At 46.4% G+C, this 26,682-nt stretch overlaps 1 protein-coding gene and 1 pseudogene across 1 annotated transcript in view; one reads left to right on the top strand and one right to left on the bottom strand.

Annotated features, from left to right (window-relative positions):
* The window catches only part of LOC136647912 (L-gulonolactone oxidase-like), a 35,986-nt gene extending 9,971 nt beyond the window's left edge, over positions 1-26,015 (top strand). Inside the window, exons 6-12 of the mRNA XM_066623792.1 lie at positions 5,841-6,026; positions 21,321-21,428; positions 21,996-22,072; positions 22,582-22,731; positions 23,375-23,539; positions 24,184-24,274; positions 25,887-26,015. Of these exons, the coding sequence (XP_066479889.1) occupies positions 5,841-6,026; positions 21,321-21,428; positions 21,996-22,072; positions 22,582-22,731; positions 23,375-23,539; positions 24,184-24,274; positions 25,887-26,015 (906 nt within the window). The remainder of the gene's footprint in view (positions 1-5,840; positions 6,027-21,320; positions 21,429-21,995; positions 22,073-22,581; positions 22,732-23,374; positions 23,540-24,183; positions 24,275-25,886) is intronic.
* LOC136637540 (5S ribosomal RNA) lies at positions 13,337-13,456 on the bottom strand (annotated as a pseudogene).
* Positions 26,016-26,682: the final 667 nt, after the last annotated feature.

Here is a 26,682-nt window from a genome sequence, read left to right as displayed (position 1 = left end):
TAAGCCACATGGTCGTGTTTACTCATGAGTAAGCAAACGTGCCTTGGCTCCTGGGCAAGTCAGGCAAAGGGAAATGTGAGGCCACCAGAATGGTCCTGATTTGATACAACTGGAGCTCAACAAATGCTCCTGAAGGCAGCCCCCCCCCCCCATAAAAAGAATGAAACAGAGGCTTGACAGGGTAAGGTGAATTTTTTTCTGTTTTAGGCTGCAATCCTATCCACACTTTCCTGGGAGTAAGCCCCACTGACTATAATGGGACTTACTTCTGAGTAGACAGGCATAGGATTGGGCGCTCAGACTTGTGAAGCCAGGTGGGTTCTGATAGTGATATGCTTGAAATATAAGAACTTAAATTGAACTGGGTACTGGGTAGGGGTGAAAATCTTACTGATACTTTTGGGGGGAGTGTTATTGAAGGCAGGTTACAGAGAAAATTCACTTGGTGGAACAGGGCTGACTTTCCCTTATTTATTTATTTTACTTTAATTTATTTATAATTATTTTAATTTGCTTTATGATGGGTCCTAGACAGATTGTCATTCTAAAAAGTGGGTTCCAGTGCTAAAAGAACTGCTCCAATAGGGTGTTAGTAAGTTGACACCCGGGGGGGGGGAAGTGACACCACTTGTGACCAAAATCACTAAAATCACAGTTTGCAAAAATAATACCATCATGTTATATATCAATCAATGTATAATTTCATGCAGAATGTGATGAAACAAACTGCACTGACATATCTGTATTCTATCAAAAGGTATAGCCAAAAAACCAGTGGGGGCAGGGCGATGGTAGATCACCATGCCCACCACCTGGAGTGTTGCCCCACCCACTGCAGGGGGGCGATGCGCTGGCCTCCTGCACCAGGTGACTTGAACCCTAGTGACGCCAGTGCTGTGCCATTGCTTTGCCACTCTTGGAACTGACCCTCAAACAGGGTCAGCCCAAGACCTCTCAGCCTCTGAGGCAGCGTGCCAAATGCTGCCACACCTTACCTGGACGTGCCACCCTCTGCTCCTGCCATTCCCTGGCTTGGAAAAGGAAGAGGGGGATGGAGGTTGAAGAGGAAGTCTGGAGGAGAGGAGAATGGTGGCTCCTCTTCCACTCTCAAATGTTTCTCCTGGAGAGGGATGACAGGCATTCTCTTCATATTTCATTTTTTCAACGTGTTTTTGCCAACCCCACAAGAAAGTCATTATTGTTCCTGTTCAGAGCCCCACATGTGCTCTGCTGTGTACATGGCACTTGTGAGCTTAGGAATTGTCCCATTCATTCCAATGAAGACTTTGGTCTCCACGCCCAAAGTAAGGAGTGAACACACAGAGTGGTTTCCTTCTCTGAAATGGAGAAGGCTTTGAGGTGCATCATTGTAGCTCTCACATCCAGTTTAAAAAGTCATTGGACTCAGGGAACATATGTGGCTTGCTCTACAGTTGTTCCTAGTTTCTGTGGGTGACTTAATGCAATGATCACATCCCAGAAAACGAATTCTGTCTGTTCCTGACAGGCCCCCATTGCTTCTCTCTCGAATATAATTGTACGCAGAACCAACTTCCTCCTCCTCTTTCTTGATGCTGCAGGATTCAAACAGATTTGCTGTAATTGGTGTCTCACATCCACCTCTAATGGTTCCCATTTTTCTGGGTTTTGAAAAGTATTTGGTAGGATTAATATCCTACAGGCAGGATGTTTTTGTGTTTCCTGGTTGATCCAGAGCAACCCAGACATTCTTTTTTGGAGATCACTGTAATGCCTTTATGTAATTCGACAGGGTGGCCAGATGTGGACTCTTCTAGTTGCCAACTCAGCATCGTGGAGCTGAGAAAGATACAGAAAAAAGCAATCAAAATCATCAGAGATTTGGAGCACAAGGTTGAATGGTTTGGGGCTTTTTAGATGAACAAAAAAGACAAACTGAGACTGAAATCCCATATAGAAGTTTACTTGAGAGTAAGACCCTTTGTAATCAGAGAAAATTACTTCTTAATAGATATGACCAAGAGATTGGGCTGCATGGCTATAATCCTAAATATGCTTACTAGGGAGTACATTCCATTCAGAACAATGGAACAAGCTTCTAAGTAAAAATTCAGTAAATTGCACTGTTATTAGCCCAATCCTACCCCCTGGCAGCTGCACTAATGCACCAGTGCCAAAAAGTCATGCGCTTCATCTGGCAATGGGGGGGGGGGGAATCTGAGGGCAAACGGGGTAAGTATAAAACATTTATACTTACCTCCCAGTAGGCCCATACACCACCACTTTTGGTGTCATATGGCCATGCAGCTAAAAGATGTGGACAGCTTCAAAAAGGAGGGAATAGGATGCTGTCAGTTCCACCCCCTCATGCCACCTCCCTGCCCCATTCCTCCCCCCTCCCTGCCCATCCCCACCCCCACCATCAATGTACCTTCATTGGTGGCTGCTTCTGTCCCCACTGCTGTGCATGATACCTCTGCAGCCTCTCTAATGACAGACCAGATACGCAGCTCCAAGTGCTACCAGAAGCCGTATACAGTAGCCATGATGCGTGCCCCAAATCTGGTGGTGTTCCAGTGGTGGGGGGATAGGACTGGGTTATTAGTGTGACTTTGTTAGAGTCATATTAAAGATATGAAATTATGGATTGTGTGAAGGGAATGTAAACAGGGCAATTCTCCTTCTCTTATGATACTAATCATGAAGGCCACCAATTGAACAGGATGTTCAGATTAGCAGGCAGACCCCTTCATGCAACCTGTTTTTAACTAAAGGATTCACTGTCATAAGATGTGGTGATCATGGCCACTAGCTCAGTGTCCAGCTATTAGCACCCGCAATAAACTGAAAAGAAGTCTCAGGAGGCTGCAGTTTTTAGTGACCAAGTGGAGAGGGCAGAGAGATGTGAACAGAAATCAGCAAGCTTTTGAGTTACGCAGAATGCTTCATCAAGCAAAATGCCATGTCTTTACCTGTCTTGCTTCGCTTTTTCTTTGAGACGAACCACTGCCTGCGCGACGCAAGCAGAACAGTCAACAGCTACATTGGGGAAATGACAAGTCCACAGCTGCAGACTTTGCAGAATGATAGGCAGGTCGCTTTCAATTGCTTTCTGTGTGATTTCCCTAGAGCTTGTTTTCTAGTCTGCACCTTTTTGACCTCAGAAAATTGCCTGTATGGGGAAAAAAAGCCCAGCAGCAACTTGCTCAAGGTCACTCAAGCTCTCAGGTTTTCCTGCTCCTTTTCCACACCTTCGCATCCCCCTTCCTGAATTGAAATATTTAAAAAAATAAACAGCTGGAGTTCTCATTGCTGAGGAGGAATCCAGTCAAACTGACAGGCTGCATCATCTTGAGCCTACAGTCGGTGCAATCGAGATGCTGGAACGTAATTTGCAGCCAGGGAGGCAGGCAGGTGAGGGGGTCAGCTAAGCAAACAGGGGGATGAAAGCAGAAGGAAATTTGGTTTGCAGAGTTGTGGAAGCAACAGTGGTGACAGAGAATTCAGCTCACTGATGTCATCTGCTGGAGAAATAGGAACAGGAACAATGGTCTTCACATCAACGAGTAGCACTAAACCGTCTTTTGATTTTAGAGGTTGAACCATTTGAATCTTGCATCTGTTGTGTCTACTGGACACATTTGGATCCTGAATTGCAGTCGAGGAGAAAAAGTCATGGAAAAGCCCAGAGTTGTGTCCCCAACTCACACAGGAGATCTGCAAGGAAATGCAAGGCATCGTATTACCTCTTTTACTATCAAGTAGTAGCCACGCTAGACGCTGTTCCAGAACCACCATTCAGAGCGCGATACCATAGTCTTTCGAGACTGAAGGTTGCCAACAGTCAGTAGTCCAGGATCAAGCTAGCCAAAGTTTAGCACTTTGTAAGCTCCTCTGATTCTCATGAGAGAGAATTCAGCAGTTACTCCTGTCACCACACTGAAGTGAATGAGACATACAGTATAACTCTGCAAAGTTCATTCAGCAGTAAGTCCCAGTAAATTTAGTAGGACCTATTCCCAAAATTAGAAACAAGAACATAAGAAGATCCTTGCTGGATCAGGCTAAGGGCCCATCTTGTCCCACTTCCTGTATCTCACAGTGGTCCACCAGATGCCTCAGGGAGCACACAGACAACAAGATACTTGCATCCTATTGCCACTCCCTTGGACCAGACATTCAGAGACGGGCTGTCTCTAAAATCTTGAGGTTGCATAAAGTCATGATGGCATATAACCTGTGATGGACCTTGCCTCCATTGATCTGTCCAATCCCCTTTAAAGGCATCTAACCTGGGTATCATCACAACATCCTGTGGCAAGGAGTTCCATAATTAATTATGTGCTGGGTAAAGAAATATTTCTTTTTGTCTGTTGTTTTAATCCTTAAGCCACCTAATTTTAGTGGTTTAATTTTACTGGGTCTGCTGATGGGTGAGGTGGAAAAGAACTTCAGTCTTTCCATCCCATGCATAATTTTGTATGTCTCCCCTCAGACACCTTTCTAAACTGGAGAACTCCAAAGGTTGTAGCCTTTCCTCATAAAGGGAGGTGCCCCAGCCCACCAATCATTTTGGTTGCTCTCTTCTGCACTTTTCTCATTTTACTATATTCTTTTTGAGATGTGGCAATCAGAACTGGACACAATACTCCAGATCTGGCCTTGTCACCTATTTGTATAATGGCATAATAACATTGGCTGTTTTATTCTTTATCCCTTTTTAAATTATCCTGAGCATGGATTTGACCTTCTTCACAGCCGCAACACACTGGGTCAACACTTTCCTCGAGCTGCCAATCAGCACCCAAGATCTCTTCCCTGAACCATCACAGACAGCTCAGAACCCATTAGCTTATGTGTGAAATTTTAATTTCTTGCCCCAATGTGCATCACTTTACACTTATTTACACTGAATCTCACCTGCCCTTTTACTGCCCATTCTCCCAGTTTGGAAAGATCCTTATTCAGTTCTAGATCCATTCTAGACTTCAATCCATTTATTTCACCACCTGAGAAATTTGGCCAACTTGCTGCTTATTGCCACTTCCAGGTCATTTATGAATTGAAAACTGCTGGTTCCAATCCTAGAAGGGGCACCCCACTTGTCACCTCTCTCCATTGTGAAAATTGCCCATTGACACCGACTCTCCTGTTCTTCAGCCAGCTCCTAATGCATAAGAGGACCTGGTCTTTTACTCCTGTCTGGGGTTTTCTCAGAAGCCTTTGGTGAGGAACTATGTCAAACACTTCCTGAAAGACTAGATATATAATATCAACAGGTTCACCCACATCCACATGCCTGTTGAATCTTTTAGACCAGGACTTTTCAGACTGGGGTGTCACAACGTCCCAGCCTATGGGCCCTGGCCTGTTTCCCCTTAAGGGGCGTGGGTAGCCAGGAGGCAGCGGCACTCTCACTGCTCGGGGGACTGCAGGAGCTTGGGTACACTTACCAGAGCCTCCTGCAGCCTCCCATCTTGATTAGATGGACCCCCTTGGGCCTGGTCCAAGAGGGATCCTGAATTTTCTTATGTTCAGATAGAACTTTCATTTTGCTTCACATCACCTCAGACACACTACTGTTCAGTAGTTCACACATTCCATTTGCAGGCATCCATTTGACTGTGGTCTAGTACAAAGAATACACAAGCAATGAATGTGCAATGATGACAGGCAACAGAATGCGTGAACTGGTTCTGTTGAACGTGCTGTGCTTGAGTTGGTGTAAAAGAGCCGCTCACAAATATTCCATCATTGAAACCCTCCCATGGCTGAACCCAAACCCAAACCTAGTCAGAAAAGTGAATGAGTTGATGCAGTCGCAAACCAAAGCTTTTGTTTCCTTTTCCTTCCCATGGCAGGTGGTGGCCTTGACGCTGCTGACAGCTTCTGGGGAAATCCTGGAATGCTCTGAATTTGTGAATCCCGAACTCTTCCAAGCTGCCTGCGTACACCTAGGCTGTCTGGGCATCATCCTCACCATGACCTTCCAGTGCGTGCCGGAATTCTACCTGCAAGAAACCAGCTTTCCATCCACCCTCAAGGAGGTATCTGAACGTGGGCTGTCATTAAAGAGGTTGTGGTTGATCCATTAAATGTGCTTTAATAGTTTAACCATTCAGTCCGATGTAGGAAACGGCCTTCTGCTGAATCCGACTGTGGTCCATTGGCGTTGCCTCCACTGACTGGCAGCAAATCTTCAGGGTCTCAGACAGAAAGAGCCTTTCCCAGCCCTCCCTGGAGACTGCACCAGGGACCCTTTGCATGTGTTCAACCACAGAGCCGTGGCCAGTCCTTCACTGTTGAAGCACACACTGCCATTCAGTGAGACCATTTGTCTGCCTAACTCTGTGGGTCTTTCCCAGCTTGACCTGGAGATGTTGCCAGGGACTGAAGTTGGGAAGTTTCTTCATGCAAAGCAGGGGGGCTCTACCCACTGAGTGCTGGCCCTTTCCCTAAATCTAAACAAACTGCATGTGACTAAAACAGGTGTTGGCAACCTATGGCCCGTGGGCTATATTTGGCCCACCACCAGCCCATGCATAACTCAGCTTGGGAAGCCAGCTTGCAGATGTAATTACATTGTCACCGAATGTCTGGCCCCCTTTGCCTAAAAAGGTTGCTGCCCCCTGGATTAAAGCATTATTTTGAAGGAAAGCAAAGTTTATTTCCTTTATTTTTAAATGGTGCTTTTATATGTCACTGCAAATGCCATCTTGGAAGAAGCAGCTTTTTTCATATGCTTGTATAGGGGGAATGTCTCTTCTAAAATGGTTCCAACCATGTTTTATATATATGCAGAGAGAGAGAGAGAGAGAGAGAGAGAGAGAGAGAGAGAGAGAGAGAGATTGCTTAAAAGAAAATGTGTGTCATGATTAATTGTAGGGTGGCTGTATCAACTAAAAGATTTTTAATTGATTAAAATAACTGATGGATCGATAGATTCAGATCTGATCTTAACACATCCAAATACTGGTGTCAGGAACGCAACGTAACACTTTTTAACAGGCATGTATATTATAAACGCAGCCCTAAAGAACAGCTCTTGGCAGGACAAATGGTTCCAGATTTATTCAGACAGCACACAACTGCAATTAGTTAATGAGTATTCTTCCCACACGCCCACGATCTCTGTGTGCCTCATTTGTTAAGAAATCTTTTAAGCTGAGGACTTTAACTAGGAAGATTAAGTGACTTGCAGGGAGTATCTGTTCTTTGAAAATGGATTTTGCAGTTTCTTGTGTATGTGCCTTTTTTTTACCGTGCATCAGTAAGGTAACTGTTTCTGTCCCATATATAGGGCAGAGTAATATATACTCTGTGCATCTGCTCTTGCAGAATTTGGTATGTTGCCAGTTATTGCAGCAACCATTTTATTTAAATCAAGGTTCTGGCTCATATTGCTTCTGAGAGATGATTGACGCATATTTGTTTTGTTTGTTTGTTTGTTGCGCTCCGTACCTGATGAAAGACAACAAGGGAGAGTGAATTAGGTTTTCCAGAGTAGACTGTCCTCAGTATTGTAGCTAAACTGACCTGGAGATGAATTTACAAATGAGAAGAGTGTCAGGTTGACCTCCACTGTGTCAGTCTGTAATTGAAGGAAAAGGAAGCACAGAGTGTAGATATTCATTGTGGAGTTTAACTCATGTCAGCCAAAACATGCCTAACCTTTTCAAAAATGATTGTAGTAGCAATTTAAAGCCAAGTGATTCTGTTCAAATGAAGTTAGCATACATTTTTTTATTGTATTATTCTTAGCTCAGAGGACAGAATGTCCTAATAATGCATCTTTTGTTGTTTCTAGCAGTAAAGGGAGGGGAGGCAAAATCTTTGCATGCAACAGATGACAGGCAGGTCTCAGCTCTCCAGGATCTCAAATAAAGAGGGGACTTTCTCATCCCTGCCTAATGAGACCAGGGATTGAACCCAGGATCTTCTGCATACAAAGCAGATGTGCTTCCACTGGGCTATGAGCCCTCCATACTCAGTGAAGCCAAATGATAGACACATATTCACTTGACAATGATAAATCAGATTTGCATTGCAGTTACTCTTCAGGATATGCATTGGTGTAGCCGAGGAGGTCATCCAGGGAGGGAAGGAAATGGAATGGAGGGGTCAAACGGGGCATTGCCGACAGGCAGGACCAAAGCTAGTACATTGGCACAGTATTTGTATGGGGGGGATGTAGGTAGTCTGTCAGCTCAATCACCCAATTCTCAAAAGCATGTCTGAGCTAGAAAAGGACAACCAAAATGATCACCTGAACAGAGCGCCTTCCTTACTGGAAAAGGTTCAAGTGTTGGGGGCTATTTAGAAAACTAAGGCTGCAATCCTAACCACACTTTCCTGAGAGTAAGCCCAATTGAACAAAATAGGACTTACTTCTGAGTAGACCTGGCTAGGATTGTGCCCAAAGTCTGTTAAGGCTGCCACTCCGATACCTGGGAGTAAAGCCCCATTGAACAGAGTGAGACTTCTGGATGGAGGCTTCTCCCACTATGAGTTGTGTGGAGAAAAAAGAACTTTCCTGGGGCGGGGGAGGCAGGTGAAGCTAGAGGCAATGCCAGGTGCAAGGGTGTGGCAACTGGATATGGGTATATCTTGTTGTCTTGAGTGCTCCCTGAGGACTCTGGTGGGCCATATACAGGAAGCTGGGCTAAATGGGCCCTTGGCCTGATCCAGCAGGGCTCTTCCAATGTTCTGATGTTGTTAACACCCTGACTGCAGGGCTATAAGGGCTCTTACTTGGTCCCAGGCACTTTCTGGCTGGTGGGCTGTGTGGATCCAGCCTCTGAGGTGGGCCCTACTGGGACCTAGCCAGGCCCTGGTCCCCTGCACATTGCCTGCCCTTGTCTTGCAAGGACCTCTGCAGACTTCCAGCTAGACCCAGGCATGTCCTGGACTCTGGTTTCTTTGTAACTTCAGTGAACACCATGTCCTAAGGTGAGCATTTCTGTGCCTTACTTGTAGCAGCTAATGGGGTGAAGAGGGCAGGACAACACACATTACAGTGCTTGATCAGTTTCTGGAAGAAACTGACACCCCACTACTCCCTCTCTAAGAGCAAAGTTCCTCAAAGTGCTTTTGACACCATTTCTCCCCTCCCGTTTGATTTTTTTTGTTTCTTTTTGACTTCTTATACTTCTTTTTCTTGCTGTTTATACTCCTATATTTTCTTACTATTTCATGTTTTAAAGCCTTGAAGGTGACCTACAGCACAGATTTTAAAAAAATTTAAACAAACATCCTAAAAATTCACAGAGTGATGAATACACTAGGTAAAACAAGAATAAAGCAGGTGCATGAAGGAAAATCAGCATAACAAGGTAGTGGCATGTAATCCATTGTTGTTCATTCAAAACCCAGGAAAATATTTCTATAGTTATTTTATTAGAATAATTTTGATCCCACCTTTCTGTTTCTCAGTGCATAAGGAAGCTCACAACATGTAACAGAAAAACATACTAGTACACACTAAAACTCTGTGAAAGTGACTTATGGCCCCTGAATACCTGCAGTGATGGCTCCAGGCAAAAACTGCTAGAAGGATTCTGTTGGAGGTCACATGGAAATGCCCCACACTGAGTGTATGAGCTCCAGGGCAAGTCCAGATAAGAGGCAGCGAATGTCCAAGTGCCATCAGAATGCAGTTTGTCCTGAAAATCACAGGGCAATCTGCCTTTTTGGGGGGGATTTGTGTCACATTTTGTGATTCCTATGGTTTGCTTGAGATCTGAAACCTTAGATACTGGACAGTTTCTCTTTTTGTCAGATGCCTCCAAGAGCATCTCTTCTTGCTCAGAATGGTTTCTTTCTCTTTGCCTGCTGGCTGGCCGAGGGACTTCTTCTCTGTCCCTTGCAGTCCAGTGCAGAAAATACAGGTCCAGGAAGAAGGTCCTGGTATGTGTGGGGGGTGGGTAGGTGAGTTTTACCTTTGAATTGAGCAGCCAGAGAACAAGCATGTCTCCAACGTTGGGCTTTGCTTCTCCAAACAGTAGCGAAGGGTGAAAGCGAAGGGTGTTTGCACAAGTGAAGTGTTAAGAGGAGATCTGGAAATGTCGATTCGCTGGGACAGCTAAATAAAATCTTCAGGTTCAGAAGCAGCGTACCTCTGAATATTTGTTGCTGAAGACGAGGGGAGAGTTGTTGGCTTCCTGAGCCCCAGAGGCACCTGGCTGACCAGTACTGGGAACAGGATGTTGACTAGATGGATTGTCTTCATCTAAACCTGCCAGGCTTTCGAGGCTGGCTGTTCACATTTTACAGACTGGGGAACTGAGACAAAGAGAGTGCCTTACTCAAGTTTGACCAGGAGCTCTGTGGATGAACCTGGGTCCGGCATGAAGTCACGAGGTCACATCGGCTCTCGATGCATGACATGCTGATTGCGCAGCTTCCCCTTATGCCTCTGCCTTGCTTGCCCCTTTAACTCCCTCCACTGTCTCTGCACTTGGGAGTCAGCAAAGTCCTTCAGTGCCATTTTTCCACCAGTTATATAAATGTTCTTAAATATTAAATCCTTCCCACCCCCCAAAGCTTCCTTTTCTCTGCTGCAGCTAGATGGAGAGAGTGAGGAGGAGGGTGGTTCCTCCCCCCATCCCTGTTCCTGCTGTACATGATTCCCTTTGGCACTAATGCATTATGCGTCTCATTACTCTTTATCTTGTGCAGGGGCTTCGGGAACGGGCTGCACAAACAGATGCTCTTCTGACGTTCAGCAGAGCTGCCGAACTCTGCCGGCTGTTTGCCCTCCCAGTGCCTCTCTCTCTCTCTCTCTCTCTGGACCACTGTCGTCCAATGTATTTTCCGGCTTCATTTGCTACATCCGATTTGCGCTTGTTAGCTCTCCTGTTCCCATAGCCTCGAGCTCATGATGATGATGATCATAATGAGGATTTTTGGAGAGCCCTGACTGAGTTATTTCATCCTTCAGTGGTTGCAGGCTCGCTCCTTCCCATGGCATGGAATTTAAAAAGCAAAACCAGTGACAGTGAGCGAGCTGCAAAAGCCTAACAGGCGCAGAGACTTTAGAATTAATGAGGAAAAACATCGTTCGGATCATCTAAGTAGCTTCAGTCCCTCTGTGTGGGATGAGAACACTGGGCAACATCTCACCGAAGGGGGGCCAGCTGGTCCTCTCAGACTCGACTCAAAGTTTGGTAACATATTAAGCCCACAGTTTCGCTTGTGTGGGGAGCTGGATGCGCATATCTGCCAGCAAGTCACAGGTGACAGTTGGGGCATTGCAACACATCCAGTTAGAGCTCTGCTTTGCAGTCAGAAGGCCCCAGGGTCAGCCCATGGCAGGATTGGATCAGAAAAGACCCTCTTCTGGCTGACACCCTGCAGAGCCCCCTCAGCCAGTCAGTGTTGAAGACCCTGCTAACCCAGAGATCCTTGTGGTCCCATGCAGCAGAAGGCAGCTTCACAAACCCAACACCCTCCCCCCCATGCGAAATTAAAAAAGATGATTGCCCAAGTTCACCACTGTCACACACTGCTGGAGAGTCAGCTCTACCTGCTGTGCTTATGGACTCTTCAGAAGCCTGCACTGAACAGCTTTAAAACCCAAGAAAGTGATTACAGATAGCCTAGAAAAATGGATTTCCTGGAAAAACTGAGCTCTCCTCTGATTTGTTATCAGTGGTTCAAATGGCACTTTAGTTGCTGCCCTGCAGGGAGTAGATGACATTGTGTGTTCGTACAGGGCTGCTGCCGGTTTGAGATTTTGATTTGATGCACAAGGCAGGGTGAAAGAGAACGTGTAGGGACAGGAAATCTTAGGAGTGAGAACAAGAGGGAGCAATTCAGATGATGGTAAAGGTAGCAGGAGTGGCTCCAGGGGAGACCCAATAGCCTTAAGGAAGCCATTCTTCCTCAGTCCCCCACAGCCAACTGCATGAATATGTCTAACCCCCTCCTAAAGCTGTCTCTGCTGTTGCCAATTCCACCACCACCATCTTTGGCAGAAAATTCCATATATTAATTATGTGTCGTCAATTGTTACAAAACACTTGTAACGCCTCAAAAATAGTTGTGTGTCAAACATGCCCAAGCAAGAAGTTTTTTTCCTCAAGGTGCCATTAGATCATGTCACCCTAATGTTGGCAGGTGCTTTTCCTTCCAAAATATGCTCTGGCATGAAACTGAGCCAGAAAACTTGTGAAAGTGTTTCCTATTCCTCAAAGTGAAAAACTTTGAGGAATAGGAAAAGAGAACAGGGTGTTGTGTGGAGGTGGTTAATTCCTGAATCGCTGTCAATTTCTGCTGTCCCCTGATGATCTCTGAATCCCCAGCAAATGGATTGACAACTAATGTTGTTTAAAAACCGATCCTGCTTTCCAGGGCAGTGAGGCCAGTAATCTTGCAGTCCAAGCCAAATTGTCAATAATTCACAGGTGGCAATTCAGGTGAATCTATTCAGACTCAGATCTTGGATCCAGAGGACAAAATGGAAGCCAGGGTGACAACGACCGTGTGACTCACCCCAGCTCAGGAAGTAACCATCAGAAAACCAGGTCCCTGGCCTGCCAGTTCTCTTCCTTTAGCTCCTTTAGCTTTCACCTTCAGATGAAGGTGCAACATCCATTACAGAAGATAGCATCCGCTTGATAAATAGATGCATGATTGTTCGATTTATCTTCTTTATGTGCGTACCTCCCAAGTGTTCTCCATTGTCAGGGACAGCCCTGACTCAAATCCTTTTCTTTTTTAAAAAAAAACCTCAATATCCTTGCAATGCAAGTTCCCAAGTCTCATCATAAGCCTTGTCTTCCATCGCCCCGTGAGGATTCAGGTGCTGGCCAAGGTCTGAGCAAAGAACCAAACTGAAATGGAAGATGCAGCAGTAGCAGCAGGGAGCAGGGCTGGGACCACAAAGCTCCTGCCAGATTCAGGTACTGCAGACCTAGGAGAGCTCCCAGGAACAGCAGAAGTTAACCCAATGAAGTTCAAAGCTCAGGCCAGGCCCACATGTTGCAGAGAACAGAGGACTGTAGGCAAAACTAGCAGCCCCAACACCATTTCTAGACTAGCTTAGTGGCCAATTTCGCAGAATTCAAACCCACACTGTGTGGGAGCAGTTCTTGGAGAGGAGAGGCCAGGACTGGTTGGGAAGCTGTCTAGCACGGACCTGGTTTGCATGGCTCCTTAAGGGAGTTGTCCTCACCTGCAGTATCAGGCAGAGATGGAAGAGGTGGATGGTGCCTCTTCCAAGACTCAGCAGGGCTGATGTGAGCACTACTATGTGCTAATGTTTGTCTTCTACTGTGTGGGGCTGAGAGAGGGGAGGCTTCCAGATGAGCACTGTATCTTTGGTTGGCAACCTTCAGTCTCGAAAGACTATGGTATAAGCCTACAGCACCCGGTATTCCCAGGCGGTCTCCCATCCAAGTACTAACCAGGCCTGACCTTGCTTAGCTTCCGAGATCAGATGAGATTGGGCATGTGCAGGGTAACAATTGCTGCACTGCATCTTTGGTGCTGGTCTTTGGCCTGGGGCCATGGTTGCTGCTGCTCCTGAGGTCCTGGGGATGATGATGGATAAGCTGGAGCTGGAGGGGAGATGTTGGGTCCCTTGATATTGCAGGCTTCTCAGCTGAGGTGTTGCCTGGGAGGGAAATGCATGTCCCTTGGAGGTGTTGGCTCCCCCTGGTCCCAATCTGTGTTGGGGCTGCATTCCACCTGTATAGCCAACAGGGCTGAAGGATGCCCCACGGTTCTTATTTCAGGATAAATCTGATTTTGAAAACCGATCAGAAGTGCTTCCTGTCGAAGCATTCAAGCTCAATTCACAAAGGGCCAAGTCAAGTTTCCTTTTGAAATGATGTGACTGGCTAAGCTTCAATCCCTGGATGATTTCAACCTAGTTAGGGTGCTGTGGGGATAAAGAAGCTGCAAATCTCAAGCAAGGAGACGGAATCCACTTCTGTTGGAAGAGGGAAAGTGCAGTGTAAATGCTAATCGTCCCATTAATCCTGGATGGTGGTGACCATTTTCCAGCCTCCAGGCTTCATGTTGGCAGGCCCAGTGAAGTGGAAGGGAACAAGCCAGTGAGGAGGTGCTTGAAATATTCATGCTGAGCAAGGCAACATCCTCAGCTGTGGCAGGGAAGAGACGTTTGGTAGCAGGGCTCAACCTTGTCTCTGGCAGTGATTCAGAGTTATGTAAAGCTACCCTGCTTTCCCACTCACTCTTCAACTGCTGCTTTCCTTGGAGGCTATTGCAATAGTATTGGGCTACGAAGGCCAGGATGGCGTCAACTGGGAAAGCCTAAAGGTTTTTCTGGAAGCAGGTCCGCATGGGATAAGACAAGATGTTCCTCCTTGGCGGCTAGCCAAGGGAAGTGTCCTACCACCTGAATGAGAGGAGACAAAGGAGAATGAGCACTTGGGCTTACAGTCATCAGTGGCTCTGCTAGCATGGCACTGAAGGCATCCTACTCCTTGGCTTATAGCCATTGTGTTGCACCTGTGCTGCGGATTCTAGTTTCCGTGAGAAAATGCAAAGCTGTAGTACAAGGAAATCAGGTGTCCCCTGATGGTTTGTAGTATTGTATTTCATTGTTCTAAGCAGTGGGGACTGGACCGCACAGTGGCTTCTGCTGGTGTGATGCACCTATAGTGTATGCAAACCACTGTTGTTAGAACAGCTATTCAAGTTAGTCTCACATTTTAAGAGCTTTAAGGAAGAGAAAATCTCTTTTCTTCTGCCATCCTTCAAAACACCAATCCCCACATCTGCAGTGCCTACTTCAATACCTGACCTAAACTCTACACAATTTGGGGTCCAACTATTCTCCCAAATCCCACCCCCTCTACGTAGCAAATGTAGATCCAATTTCCGATGGACCCCTCCCAGTTGTGTTCTGCACCACCATCAAAGCCAAACAATAATTGGGCTTGGGGGAAATACATTAGTTCATCAAATGATGCAGACAACAAAGGATATTGGATAATGATGTAACTGGGAGCAGTAGTCAGTGGTGGGGGCATTTCATCTTCTTAAATTGGGTAGCTCTGTTGTTAATTTGCCAGATGTAACAAGGTTAAACTCTCTAACATAAACTACTGCCCCAAAGTACATTACTCCTTCACTTTATCTCTGAACTGATATCCTTTCTGCCTTTTAAAACAGAGGCACTTTGCATGGCCAGCCAGTGCTGAGGCAGAAGGACAGCTGGCCCCAGCCACATGGAGGCAACAGCAGGATTGGTCCCCTCTCATTTGTAGGGCTACAGCTTGTTGTCATCCTGGAATACCAGGAACGAAGGAAGGTTATCCTAGTTTGTCCCCTGAGATTTCCTCTTGTAAGGGCTTAACAAAAAAATTCCATCTGATGTGTGTGCCTTTCTGCTTTCACAAGCACCAAGTCACCTTTCCATCCAACCCACACTTAGAACAATAAATAAAAACAAACAATAAGAGAAACAGCAGATAAACAATCTGAAGCACCGAGCAGCAGAGCAATGGCTCACATCACTGGAACTCGAATCACTGGAACATCCAAAGGAACTAGAAGGCTTTCAATGGTGGTGGGACATCATCAGGGAGGGGAACAGGTGGGTCTTCCTGGGAAGGGAGTTGAAGGCCCTGATACAGTCACAAAGAGAGTTACCTCCCACATTCCTGCAGACTGCAGCCTAGGACATACAAGAGGTCCTGTCTAGCTGATGGGCAGATGGGCAGGCCTGAATGAAAAGAGACTAGCCCTAAGTTATTTAGGGCTGGCAATCACCAGGACTCTTCCAGGTGCTGGAATAGCCAGGGCTGGGTCTGGTTCCCCTGCCTCTGCTCCCCTTCCCCCCACCCCCGGAAGGAGATTTAAAAACAAACAAACACCTTGCTTGTCTATCTATTTGTTCCATTCTTTGTTTAAGAATATCTGAGTCTTCATCATCTTAAAAGAAATATCCAAAGTAACTGACACCATCTCATAGTGTACAGTACATAAAAACCAAGTAATATAGTGATATTTATATAGTTATGAAATTATAACTATTTTATATTTTTACGTAAAAATTTTATATAGTATTTTATTATATAGATATTTTATATAGTAATATAAAAAATAAAATTAAATCTGAGAGCAGAGGCAACGAAGCAACAAAATCGGCAGGAGAAGATGCATCTGATTCAGAATTAGCCCCTTCCCCTCCAATGTCTCCTAAAGTAAACCAGCAGAAATTTTACATTGGAATGTCAGGAGTGGGGGAAGGGGAATAGCTCTCGCAGAGGAGGGGTCTCAAAAGTTGGGTGCAATAGTTAAAAAGGCCCTGCCTGAAGGTGGCACAATGTGGGAGCCTTAGATGGGAGAAGGCAGGCCATGGGAGATTCTGGTCCACGTCACAGAAGACTTTCAAGGTTAACATCAGCCCTTTGAAATCAGCCTGGAAGCAGTGAAGAGCCAGTGCAGCTGTTGCGGTACACAACAACCCTATAAGGAGGGTTAGCTATCTAGCCAGCTAGCTATCTGGCCTGCCACTTAGCTGCCACTGCTCTTCTTCATCAGAGTGGGGAGTGCCTCTCCTGAGTCCATTCTGCCAATTCTAGCAGCCTCGGGGGAGCTGCCACATCCATGGGGTGGCGGATGGTTGGTGTGGGCATTTGCTGGTGGCAAATCCCAGAACCGGTTTTTCACAGTGGGATTGCTCCAGTGTGCCACTGCTTGCTGTGCTCCTACAGTGCCTCAGAAGCCTTGCAGGTGTCTCCTACAGAGGTTGCTTCATGGCTCCTGCTGAACACCTGCAGGAATTCTGGGATAGCCATGCTGCACCTGGGAGGCATGTCCTGAGTATTGCCTAATAACAACCTAACTCTGACCGGTTTCTTCTCCCTCTATCTACTGGCCGTTCCTCAAGAGGGCTCTTAATATGTCACCTTGTAAGTGTGTACCAGCGTTTCTACGGGCATACCCATTTTTGTCTCTTTGTGCAGTGCCCACTGCAGGTGTATAGCAGGGGACATGAAGCAATCTCTGTAGGAGACATTTTTGTCTCTTTGTGCATTTCAACAGTCGATGTGGGGACTTGGCCCCTGAAAACTGTCAAGCACAAATCACATATGTTGTTGTCTGTGCACTGAATAAGCTGTGTGACTCGCTGAAAGTGCATACAGTGTGGGCTTTCGACGCTTGTACTCGCACTGAGAGTAACCTGTGAATAGAACTATTGGCTCTGCCCCAAAGTCCACCTTCTTGGTCTTTCCAAACCATCCTTGGATGATACTCCTAGTTTGTCCTTGGTTCACAGATTGACAAGAAGCAAAAGGACACTGAGCTCGTTAACCAATGAGAAGCATACCTGCAGCATGAGAGAGAACAGAAGGAAATATTTTTTTAATCATCTCTATTATCATATCTCTTATTGGCAGCCAACATTTGTCGTTGTGCTAGTCCTTTGTGACACAGAGGATACGATATCAATCCCTAGTCTCCTTTCAAATTTCAAAGTGACCTCTTCTTTTTTCTCTCTGCAAATTTCTTCCTCCTGGAAAGGATCCTAGAAATAAGCAACTATCTAGTGCTGGTCTTGGATGTCAGTTGTTTCTCTCCCTGCCTCAGTAACTCTCTTGTCTTGGCTCTGAAAGCATTTGCTTGGGATTATGCGATGGAGTTTGCTCCAGCCTCTCATGCTCTCCCTTGAATGCTGACTGTTCTGTTGAGACAGCTGAGAAGTTCCACTGATTTATGCAAGGCTGCCCAAGAGATGATCATGTGCCCAGTGCACATGATCACTTGGGCAAGTGGGCTGTCTAGTCAGCCTCTGGATGCCGGGGCTCTCCAGTAATGGTGGTGCAAAGCTTTGCTGGTTATGCTTTAGGTACAGAACATTGGAGCGGAAAGAGTGTTGGACAGCTTTCCAACCTTCCACTTTACAAATTGATTTTGTGAGAAACTTGTTTCAAATGGAGAGCAATGTAAGTCCTCCGGTACTGCTTGCTAGCAGAGCATATGACTGAACAGAGAGCCTGTTCTCCCACCATCTGAAACCATTGGCAGGCGCCATACATACCACACACAGTGCACACAGATCTCCCATCTCAGTCATGTCCTGATGCACTGTGGTGCCTTTGTAGCTGTGCAGGCAAACCAAGGGGGAACAAGATTCTCTGGCTCTGTTCGGCCTTACGCTGAGCCTGCTTTGCAAAGACCTGCACCCTGAGGACAGATTATGCCCTAAATCCAAATTCTAGCTAATAAATGTAAAGGAGAAATGTGACGATTGCCAGATTCAATTTCCTTGACTCTGTATGTGTGCAGGTGCACCTGCATGTGCCTGTGTATGCAATCATAATAGTTGGGAATGTTATAAGCAATTCAAATGGGGAGATACATTTGAACATTTGCTTGCAAATTTCAGTGGGGGGAGCTTTCTGCTTAAATTAGTTTCAGCTGTAGGGGCAGAGGTGGGATTCATGGGTTCTTTGGCTCACAGTCAGTCTTTAACACAAATGCATTTCTAAGCACTTTGGTCCCTGCTCTCAGAGGTGAACCAGTCAAGCGTCCATTTGTACAGCGTCTGGGGGCAGCAGAAAGGGTTAGCAAGGGAATGAATCAGAAAAGGCTCTGGACCACACTGAGTGCAGCCGATCTATCAGGGATCCTGCAGGTTGCAGCTCAAGGTGATGCGTGGAAGATGGAGGCAGCACAACAGCTCCATCTTCTTAATGATGCTCACTCAAAATAACAACCTCCCAAGGATGATTTCTCAAAATGAAAAATCTCCCCTGGCTGCCACCCCTGTTCTCCCAACAAATGCAGGCTGGAATACTTTTAGCAAAAGATGCTGAACTTTGGATCTCTCCAAGTTTCACCCTGGTTGAGAATACAGGTCTTGTTTCATGAAGGGTCAGGGATAAAAAGACACCTTTTCCTCCCTGGTTGACATCTGTCATCTACTCCAAATTTGCAAATGGATTATTCACATTTCTGGAGCTCTGTCCATAAGAAAAACTATAATGGACAGATGAAGTTTTTTCATGTGTTATGTCACATTTTTCCTCACCCCGACGGAAAGACTTAAAACTCACATCTTAGTGGCATTCTCTGCTTGCTTCCCGCACTGCCTTCCTTCATGTGTCTTTCCTTTTAGAAAATAAAACACAGAGGCGTATCCAGGGGCAGCACCACCTGGGGTGGTGACATTATGGAGTCAGTCAACGTGGTGACATCACATGATGCCATGACATCACTTCCAGGTTCAGAGGAGGGCGGTGGCAGCAGCTTTGCACTGTGGTTGCCCCCCCCATTCCTTCTCCAGCAGCTTCTGGTTGACGTTTTGCTTTTACAAAGCCATTCCAGGCCCCCCAAGCACAGCACTATGCTTGGAGGTTTGCAACAGCTTGGCAGAAACCAAGAATTGACCGGGAAGCTGCCGCTCAGTAGCACTCCCTTTCAAGTGATGCCCAGGGAACATGCCCTACTTGCCATACCTTAGATATGCCTCTGAATAAATCTAAGGACAGGATCTTTCATTCTGTATAATGTGCAGTGCCAAATTACTCTAAGTAAAGCCAGCCCAAGGCCTCCCAGCACCTGAGGCAGTGTGCCAAATACTGCTGTCCATCTCCCCCCCAAGCTTGTGATGTGCCAGTCCCTGATCCTCCCACTCCCTGTATTGAAAAAGGAAGACAGATTGGAAGATGAAATGTGGAGAAGAGGAGAGTGGTAGTCTAGAAGGCCTCCTGGATTTGGAACAGAAGAGGGAAACAGAACAGATGCTCTAGCCACCACTCTCCTCTCCTCTACTTTTCCTTCCCCCTGCCCCCTCTTCCTTTTCCGATCCAGAAGGTGGAAGGAGCAGCAGCAGCAGTGGAAGTGAGTGGGCAGAGGTGGAAGCCCCCTGCCAATTGCATCCCAGTTGGCCTCATGAATGGGCTGGTCCTGAACAACAACAATGAACACTATTTGTCAATGTAACAACCCATCTCCATTCTCTGCCCCATGGAGATCCTGAATATCATCTGGTACTGCAAACAAATCCAAATAACTGCTTGGATTTTTAATTTTATTATAAAAAGGGCAGCAGCTATTGTTATTCCCAGTAGCCCTGATGCATCCTGGAATCTGTTTTGCACCTCATATGGACTCATTTAATTAAGGCTGCAGACCAAGACCCACCAACCTGAGAGTAAGTCCCACTAAAAACAGTGATAATTTCAGATAAGCATGTATTGGATTGTGCTGTAAGGCTGCAAAAGCCCTCTTGCGTTCATTCCATTTTAATAAGGGCCAAACTACACATGAAGGGAAATGTGTAACTAGAGTGTGTTGCGCTCTTTTGTAGTAAATAGTGGAGGAGGGGAAATGGGCTAAAAGCAAAGTGGGTTGAAGGGGGCCTTTAGTACTTTGCCACCAACATGATTTCAATCAACATAACAAGCTCTCTTTTGAATGGGAAAAATGTTTATCTTAGCTTCCAATAGATATCCCCGCCCCACCCCCAAAGGTCTTCTGCAAGGGATGATTCCCAGGTGAGAAGGGGGCGATCCCATCACAGAAGCATCCCTGCTCTGGGTGCTTGAGTAATCTAAATCCACCCCCATTGGATGCCTCACTGAGCTCACAGCTGTTTTAAGATGGGAGCCAATCCCCCCTCCCTCCTCTTCTTCACAGGACAGCTTCCTTAGGCCACAGCCTCTCTGGGGCTGCAGAGGCAGAGCCCTCAGCCTTGCATCTTGTCCTCCAGCCTTATTACAGGCCCTGCCTGAATCATTTGAACTGGATCTACCTTCTGGTCATGTGCAACTGGTCATGCCTCTTTCCCAACCTCAAACTCTTCCCCCCCCCCATAGAAGGTAGAAGGGGAAGGGTTTATATAGACCTATAAGCACAGACATCTCTCCTTCCAAGTCAACAACAACAACAGTATTTATATACCGCTTTTCAACAAAAAGTTCACAAAGCGGTTAACAGAGAAAATCAAATATCTAATGCACCCTGTCCCAAAAGGGCTCACAATCTAAAAAGATGCAACACCAGCAGACATCCACTAGAAAAGACACTGCTGGGGGGAGGTGGGCCAGTTACTCTCCCCCTGCTAAATAAAAGAGGAGCACCCACTTGAAAAAGTGCCTCTTAACCAGTTAGCAGGGGTTAACTTAAGCAGTCCTACTTAAATCATCCTGTGGCAGAAATGGGGGGGGGAGTTATGAGTTATTTTCTTGTCTCTTGAGCAGGCAGGGAACTGTGGAAACTGTGGCAGGGAACTATATTCAGTTCTGCATCCAAGCATAGATTTTGCAGCACACCTGAACTTCCTTCAGCACTTGAAGCTTGAGAAATCGAACCACCATTTCACAATGAGCTCTTTGACTTTCAGCTTTTGGCTCTCCTAGGTTCTGGATAACCTTGATAGTCACCTGAAGAAATCAGAGTATTTCCGTTTCCTGTGGTTTCCTCACAGTGAGAATGTCAGCATCATCTACCAAGATCACACCAACAAGGTAGATTCCATCCTATGGTGCACAATGCCATGGTCATTCTCTTGACCTGAAACCAAGAACAGACACTCACTGTAGGTGAAAACCTTCAGGGCATTCCTGGCAAGGGAGTTGAACTCATTGGGAACTATGGCTACCTACCTTCATGGAGTAACTGGCAGGTACAAGTTGAGACCAAACTGGGCCTCCCCTCCAGCCTCATCCAGCCATATCTCCCTCTCTCCACACCAGGTATTGCAGCTGCTTCATTCAAGGTTCATGGGTGTTAATGTGCTTTTAAGGACTGATCTAATATTCCAAAGTGTGGGTTAAGTGGGTCACCAGTCTGGTCCCCAAGGAGTTGAATTCTGGACAGAAAGAAGGGAAAAACATTCTGTCCTCAGTAATGACCAGTCATATCTCCAACACTGCATCTTTCCCTAACGACTGTATTCATTGGCAATAGACCCAGGACCAATATACTGCGACCAACATATGATTTGTTTTCAGAGTAAAATCAGTAAACACCTTTAACAAGCCAACCACAGTCCAAGGGCATGATTTGTCTCACTTGCTTTCTGTGTCTTGCAGCCTCCCTCTTCCTCAGCTAACTGGTTTTGGGACTATGCCATAGGATATTATCTGCTGGAGTTCCTTCTTTGGATCAGGTGAATTCCAACCCAGGTTATTCACATCATGTGAAAGTTCCACTGATTTCCTTAAAAGTCACCTCTACTTGCCGGCTAGCAGAGTTCCATTAGTTGACTGTTTCCGTTTGTGCCTTGCTCGTCCACCTTGTTGGAGTGAGTTGCATCTGGTCACTGTGGGGGGAAAAACAGGTTACTGGCATAGCTAGGCCCCCTCGGGCCTGATGCAAGAGGGTGCTTATGTTCCAGTAAAGGCATTGCCTGACTTTGCATCCAGTTTGTAAGTGTATCCAGCACCCCTTTACTCCACTGTGATGCCTGCAGCTGTGCTGCCATCTTGTGGGCAGCAGCGTAAGTGCATTGCTCGCCTTACCGCTGTTCAGGCTCAGTTCATAGCCCACTGCCTCTTGCTCTCCGAAGGTTGTCTGGCAGAATCACTGGTCTTTGAAATCCTCACCCCGCCCTGCCCCAGGGTCTGACTTTCTCCGTGGCCATCTTTCAACTTGCCTTTTCCTCTCTGCCTTCCGCAGCACATTCCTGCCCTGCTTGGTTCCCTGGATCAACCACTTCTTCTTCTGGCTCCTCTTCTCGGGCAGTGTGGAAAATGTCAACTTGAGCTATAAGATCTTCAACTATGAGTGTCGTTTCAAGCAGCATGTGCAGGACTGGGCCATCCCCATGTAAGCTCATCAGATCCTGCATGGTAGACAGCGGTGCCGATTCGTGAATCTGGAGGTTGCTTAGCCCCAAATTTTGTACTAATTAGTTTCCTGTTCCAGCTACAAAAAAGTAAAATTAATCTTTTTTTGAAAATCGATTGCTCGGATCTGCTGTAGGAAGACTGGCCTGATTTATTTATTTATTTTATGACACCCATACCCTGAGTTTTTTTCTGCCACGGAAATCAAGGTGGTGTACGTGAGGTTCTGAGCACACCTCTTCACAACCCAAGAGTGCAGCAGTGAAGGGTATTAAACTAGTTTCAGTGAGAAGAGAGGAGGAAGCTGGATGGGCACCCCTTTCACCACCACAAAAAATGTAGCCTTCTGTCATGCTCAGTGAAGAGGAAATCCCCTTGCCCCACTGTCCTCACAGATGGCCCTTTTTGTACTGTGCCTTCTTCAGAGCTGCTCCTCTCCAGAACAACAGTTTTCCAGGGAGGAAAGGCAGTGACTGACGTTTCTGCCCAGCCCACAGGTGTACACATTTGATCCCTGTTGCGTGTATGCAATGTTGGGCAGAAATGTTCAACCAGTTTTGTTTTGTCTCCATTCTAAAGTGTTTTCATAATTTGGTGGTGGTTCTTGTATCACCCCTTTGCAGTGAGAAAACTAAGGAAGCCCTTCTGGAACTGAAGGGGGCACTGGAGAACAATCCCAAAGTGGTAGCCCACTACCCAGTGGAAGTGCGCTTCACACGAGGGGACAACATCCTGCTGAGCCCTGCCTTCCAGCGGGACACCTGCTACATGAACATCATCATGTACAGGTAAGGACAAGGGTGGCCAGGGCAGGACCCTTTGGGCTGTGTGAAAGGTGAGGCTTTATTCTGCACCAACCAGAACTAAAATAGGGTTGCTTGAAAGTGGTGGCTGATTTGGACACAGCTCTTTCCTTAATGACATTCTGGAGGGCAGGGTGCCAGGCAGGTCTCCAGTCCTCCAGGACAGTGGCTTTTGCACTACAAGAGCCTGGATTTCTAGTTGATGTGAGGTTCCTCAGCAAGAAGCTCAGTAACAACAGTCTTCAAAAGGCAGCTTGTCCATTCCCCTGCTTCCTGGAGTTATTGGACTGTTATTGAAGCAATGCTTTTGCTTTATGTGGAGTGATAGTAAGCATCCCCCCTTCCCACAGGTCTGGATAGACTCTGCATAGCTGCTGCACAGGTCTACTGCTTCCTGGAACCTGGAAACAGTTCAGACTTGGTGCTGAGATTCCAGTCTGGTCACATGCTACTCCTGGTTAATTTCACTGACTAAGGAGGAGCCAGCATTTGGCTGAAGCATTCTGCCCATCTTGTTTATAGAGATCAGAAGCCCTGCTTGAGGTTGATTCTCTCCTCCCCCAGTTGTCCCCTGTGACAGTCCATTAAGGAGGATGACTCAGACCACTTTTTTCTGTATCCTTCCACAGGCCCTACGGAAAGGATGTCCCACGCCTTGACTACTGGCTTGCCTATGAAGGCATCATGAAGAAGTATGGAGGGAGACCACACTGGGCAAAGGTAGTGAGGAGGGTGGTGTCTGTTTTGCCCCACAGCTGAGCCGGATGTCCTGTCTTGCTAGCACACACAGATGTTCCTGCACATGCAGGTTTAAGCTACCCTCTTAACTCAGTTTTGTAAGCAAAAAGGAAATAAAGGAAACATATTCCACTGGCAGCATCTGAGTTACTGGGGAGTAAGGTTGGCTGCATCTCACAACCTCTAGAGACTAGACCAGAGGTCTCCAAACCCCAGCCCGGGGGCCAGAGGCGGCCCGCAGAGAGCCTCTATCTGGCCCGCGGCCAGCCTCTGATCCCGAGAGCCCCTGATCCAGTTGACCAAACACAACCAGAGTTGTGCTTGTGAGGTGGGGGAATGGGGGCTCATTTAAGTGTGTGCTTTATTTCTTGGGCTATGTTGGTGCTTGCAGAAATCCTGAACATTCATTCATTCAAGTTCCATCTCTAATGTATTTAAATTTTATATTTAAATTTTTTTTCCAGCCCTCGACACTATGCCAGATATTTGATGTGGCCCTTCGGCCGAAAAGTTTAGAGACCCCTGGACTAGACTAAAGCAAAGGGCCTTTCAAGTCAGAAACATCACGGGGGTCTCATCCTCCTCCCAAATCAGAAGATGTTGTGCAGTCCCAAAGCCCCAATACTGAAGGGGCTGCATGTCAGTATGCTGATAAGCAAGGAAGTGAACAAGCCACTTCCATGAGGGCAGCAATGTGCTGACAAAGAATGCATTCATAATTTGTTATGTACATTTACTATTACACTTAGGAGTTGGCTTCTGATAAGTTCAGATCTTTGGTCCATCTAGCTCGCATTGTCTGCTCTCTGAGCCTCAAGCAGAGAAAGCTCTTTCCCAGCCTGGCTCTCCCAAGTCCCTGAATGAAAGATGCCTGGGCTCTGCTGAAGACAGAGTCCTCTGTTTTGCTGCTGAGCTAAGGCTAAATATATCCATTTTTATTGTTGCATAATGTTTCACTCCCAAAATATCAACATGTTCAGGGGTTCACAATCAAAATGGGGGTGAGAACCATTGATATGATGGGACTGTCTTCTGAGTTAAAATATGTGGGATTGAGCTGTCAGCATACATGTGCAGCTTGCCTAGAACATCAGCCCCACTTCTGCAGTTTGGGGGCAACAATACTGAATGTGTGGCACTTTTAAGTTAAGGGACTCTAAGCACTGTATAAATGGCAGTGGCAATGGTGATGAGAAAACCAGAAGATCTTGTGGTACCCACCCCCTCAGCTCCCTCTCCTGGATGGGGGAATGGTGGGAGGTTGACATCATAGTGGGTAGGAAACAACATCGCACCAGTGTTTAGAGATGCACTGGATAAGGGTTTTGTTTTATATTGATCACAGGAAGACAGTGTACAGGAAGGTTAGGTCTCTGAGGCTCATCCAGTCAGTATTTTCACACAGATGCCTGGGTCACAGATCAGTAAGTGACCAGGGCTCTGCCCTGTGCAGTGGCAGTCTAGGACTTTGCCTCCCCTTGGGGGACTCAGCATAGCTGGAAGCAGGGATAGCTCTTTCTCTGCTATATCTCGCCTTCCCCTTGCCTCCACTCCATACCACCTCCTCCATAAAATGTTTTCTGTGTCTGACCAGGCCCACACATGCACTCGGAGAGACTTCGAGAAGATGTACCCTGGCTTCCAAAAGTTCTGTTCCATCAGGGAGAAACTGGATCCCAGAGGAATGTTCCTGAATGCCTACCTGGAGAAGGTCTTCTACTGAGAGCTGAAGTGGAAGAAGTGGCAACGGGGGCAGGAAAACTCACTAGAGTATACCTCCACTAGTTATTTCAGGATGGACTAGCAACACTCCTTTTGCGACACCGGACACCAAACTGAGCTCATTCCGTTCATTTAAATACTCATCTGTTTCCAAAATGGGAAGAAAAAAATTCAAAAAGTAATAGGGAGGGGGAGAGAAGGGGATTTACTGAGCAAGATGGGGAAAAAAAATCATCATATGCAGGTTGTAACAGACTTGAATGGAATTGGGGAGATGTAAGCTCTGCATGTTTGAAGGAAGTCCCACTGTGGTTAATGGGGCTTACTCTCCCATTATGGGAGAGTATATGGAGGATAGCAACCTTTATTAGGCTGGGCCTTGCTTGGGGCAACAAGAACTCAGGCTGCACTAAAGGCTGCCAAGGCACTGAAAAAACAAATGGCTGCAGACCCTTTGTGACATTAAAAAAAAAAACCCAGAGAAACCAGACTTTTTCCTAACGGGAGAGTGTGGCTGCCTGTCATTAATTGAGGAATCAAACTGCAAAATATTTCTTCAATGCCCCTTTGAAGAGCAGACTCAGCTGAAGGCAGCAACATGATGAGTTTAGCATTCCCACTCAGCTGCCTCTGCAGCCCCATTTGTCATCATTTGGGAAGTGGGCTTA

The sequence above is a fragment of the Tiliqua scincoides genome, chromosome 1 (genome assembly GCF_035046505.1).
Source record: "Tiliqua scincoides isolate rTilSci1 chromosome 1, rTilSci1.hap2, whole genome shotgun sequence".
Classification (NCBI taxonomy): domain Eukaryota; kingdom Metazoa; phylum Chordata; class Lepidosauria; order Squamata; family Scincidae; genus Tiliqua; species Tiliqua scincoides.
The sequence above is the reverse complement of the archived record's forward strand: the minus strand, read 5'-3'. Positions and strand labels throughout refer to the sequence as shown.